The 1469-nt window shown below is 43.4% G+C and overlaps 1 protein-coding gene across 2 annotated transcripts in view; it reads left to right on the top strand.

Annotated features, from left to right (window-relative positions):
• BTBD9 (BTB domain containing 9) overlaps positions 1-1469 on the top strand; it is a 370623-nt gene that overhangs the window by 24037 nt on the left and 345117 nt on the right. For both annotated transcript variants that reach the window (XM_019526983.1, XM_019526984.1), the window contains exon 5: positions 699-963. In XM_019526983.1, the coding sequence (XP_019382528.1) occupies positions 699-963 (265 nt within the window). The remainder of the gene's footprint in view (positions 1-698; positions 964-1469) is intronic.

A 1469-nucleotide genomic window follows, 5' to 3' on the forward strand; every position in this document is an offset into this window, starting at 1 on the left:
CCTGCTGCCACTTGCACCCACCTCTTCCCTGCTTTCCCCACCACTTGTCAGCTTGCTGCAGATTTCCTGATGCAGCGGGGGGTGAAGGGGGTGGGATGGGATGAATTTAAGGTGACCCTCCAAAAATTAGATTCTAAACATGGAAAATTAAAACAGCTTTATAATTTTTTGTGTCTGGAGTCTAAGGGGTGGGGGGAGAAGGTTGCATTAAATTTAAAGTCATCTTGGATTTGGGTAAATAAACGCTTTATAAAAAATTACCCTTAATATGTTTTAGACATTTAAGATATGTGAAAGGTGGCAAAACCCCTCTCTTGCTCAATATGGAAGTATGTTGTCCAGTAGATTGTGTCTTGAATCAAAGAAGTGCTAATTAAGATAACATTTTTTTTAGGGCACCAGAACAGTTCATCCAGAGGAGCTGTTGCTTATCGTGGTTTCCAGTAAGGAGGCTGGGGTTTTAAAATAAGTATCGAGTCTGCCATATCTTTAGGTCATTTGCTTTCTTTGTCAGAGCTTACTTTTACACATTTCAGAGGCTTTTATTATTCCAGATGCAATGAAAAATATGTAGTTTATAAAAACAAGGAGAAAAAAGAAAGTAATTCTTGGTATTTCTATAGCTTTAGCAGTCAAAAGATCTGTTTAATATTAGCTTAATTCTAGAATTTTATTCTTGGTGTATTTCTCCTCTTTAGGCTGCTCTTCTAAGTATTGTACAGAGAGATTCATTTGCAGCTCCTGAGAAAGATATTTTCCAGGCTTTGATGAACTGGTGTAAACATAACCCCAAGGAAGATCATTCTGAAATCATGCAGGCAGTACGCTTGCCATTGATGAGTCTGACGGAACTATTGAATGTTGTAAGACCTTCTGGATTACTGTCACCTGATGCTATCCTGGATGCCATTAAAATTCGTTCTGAAAGTCGAGACATGGACCTCAACTACAGGGGCATGTTAAGTGAGTATCAGCATTTTCTTAATTTGTGTAATTTGTGCGGGAAGGACTTGCATGCTTTTGTTTGGGGCATGTGGTTAATCTGTTCCATGCACTGTGCCAGTTTAAATAAGTGACGTACTGCTAAATGGGAGAATGTTATACAATGACATATAGGTATGCTGATAAAGATCTTTTGTGCCAATACTGATGGCCAGTTATTAACTGGATGATATAGATCCGATTGCTGATATGCAGCTTGGCAGCTTGGAGAGCAGTGTCCTGCTGGTAAATCTATGGGGGGAAGGGATATGGGGGAGGGAAGGGGGTGTGTGTGTGGAGGGAGAGGGGGCTCAGATTGAGGGTCCCCATGGTGAGGGAGGAAATGGGGCTGGGGCAGGGCCAGGTGCTGCACAGCTGGGCCGAGGCAGGGTATGGGATGGAGCCATGGGCAGCTCGTGCAGGGAGCAGGGGGGCTGCTGCATGCAGCCCCAGGGGAGGCATTGGGGCACATGCCCCCCAGATCTGTG

The sequence above is a fragment of the Gavialis gangeticus genome, unplaced genomic scaffold (assembly GCF_001723915.1).
Source record: "Gavialis gangeticus isolate Ggan-Ray unplaced genomic scaffold, GavGan_comp1, whole genome shotgun sequence".
NCBI lineage: Eukaryota > Metazoa > Chordata > Crocodylia > Gavialidae > Gavialis > Gavialis gangeticus.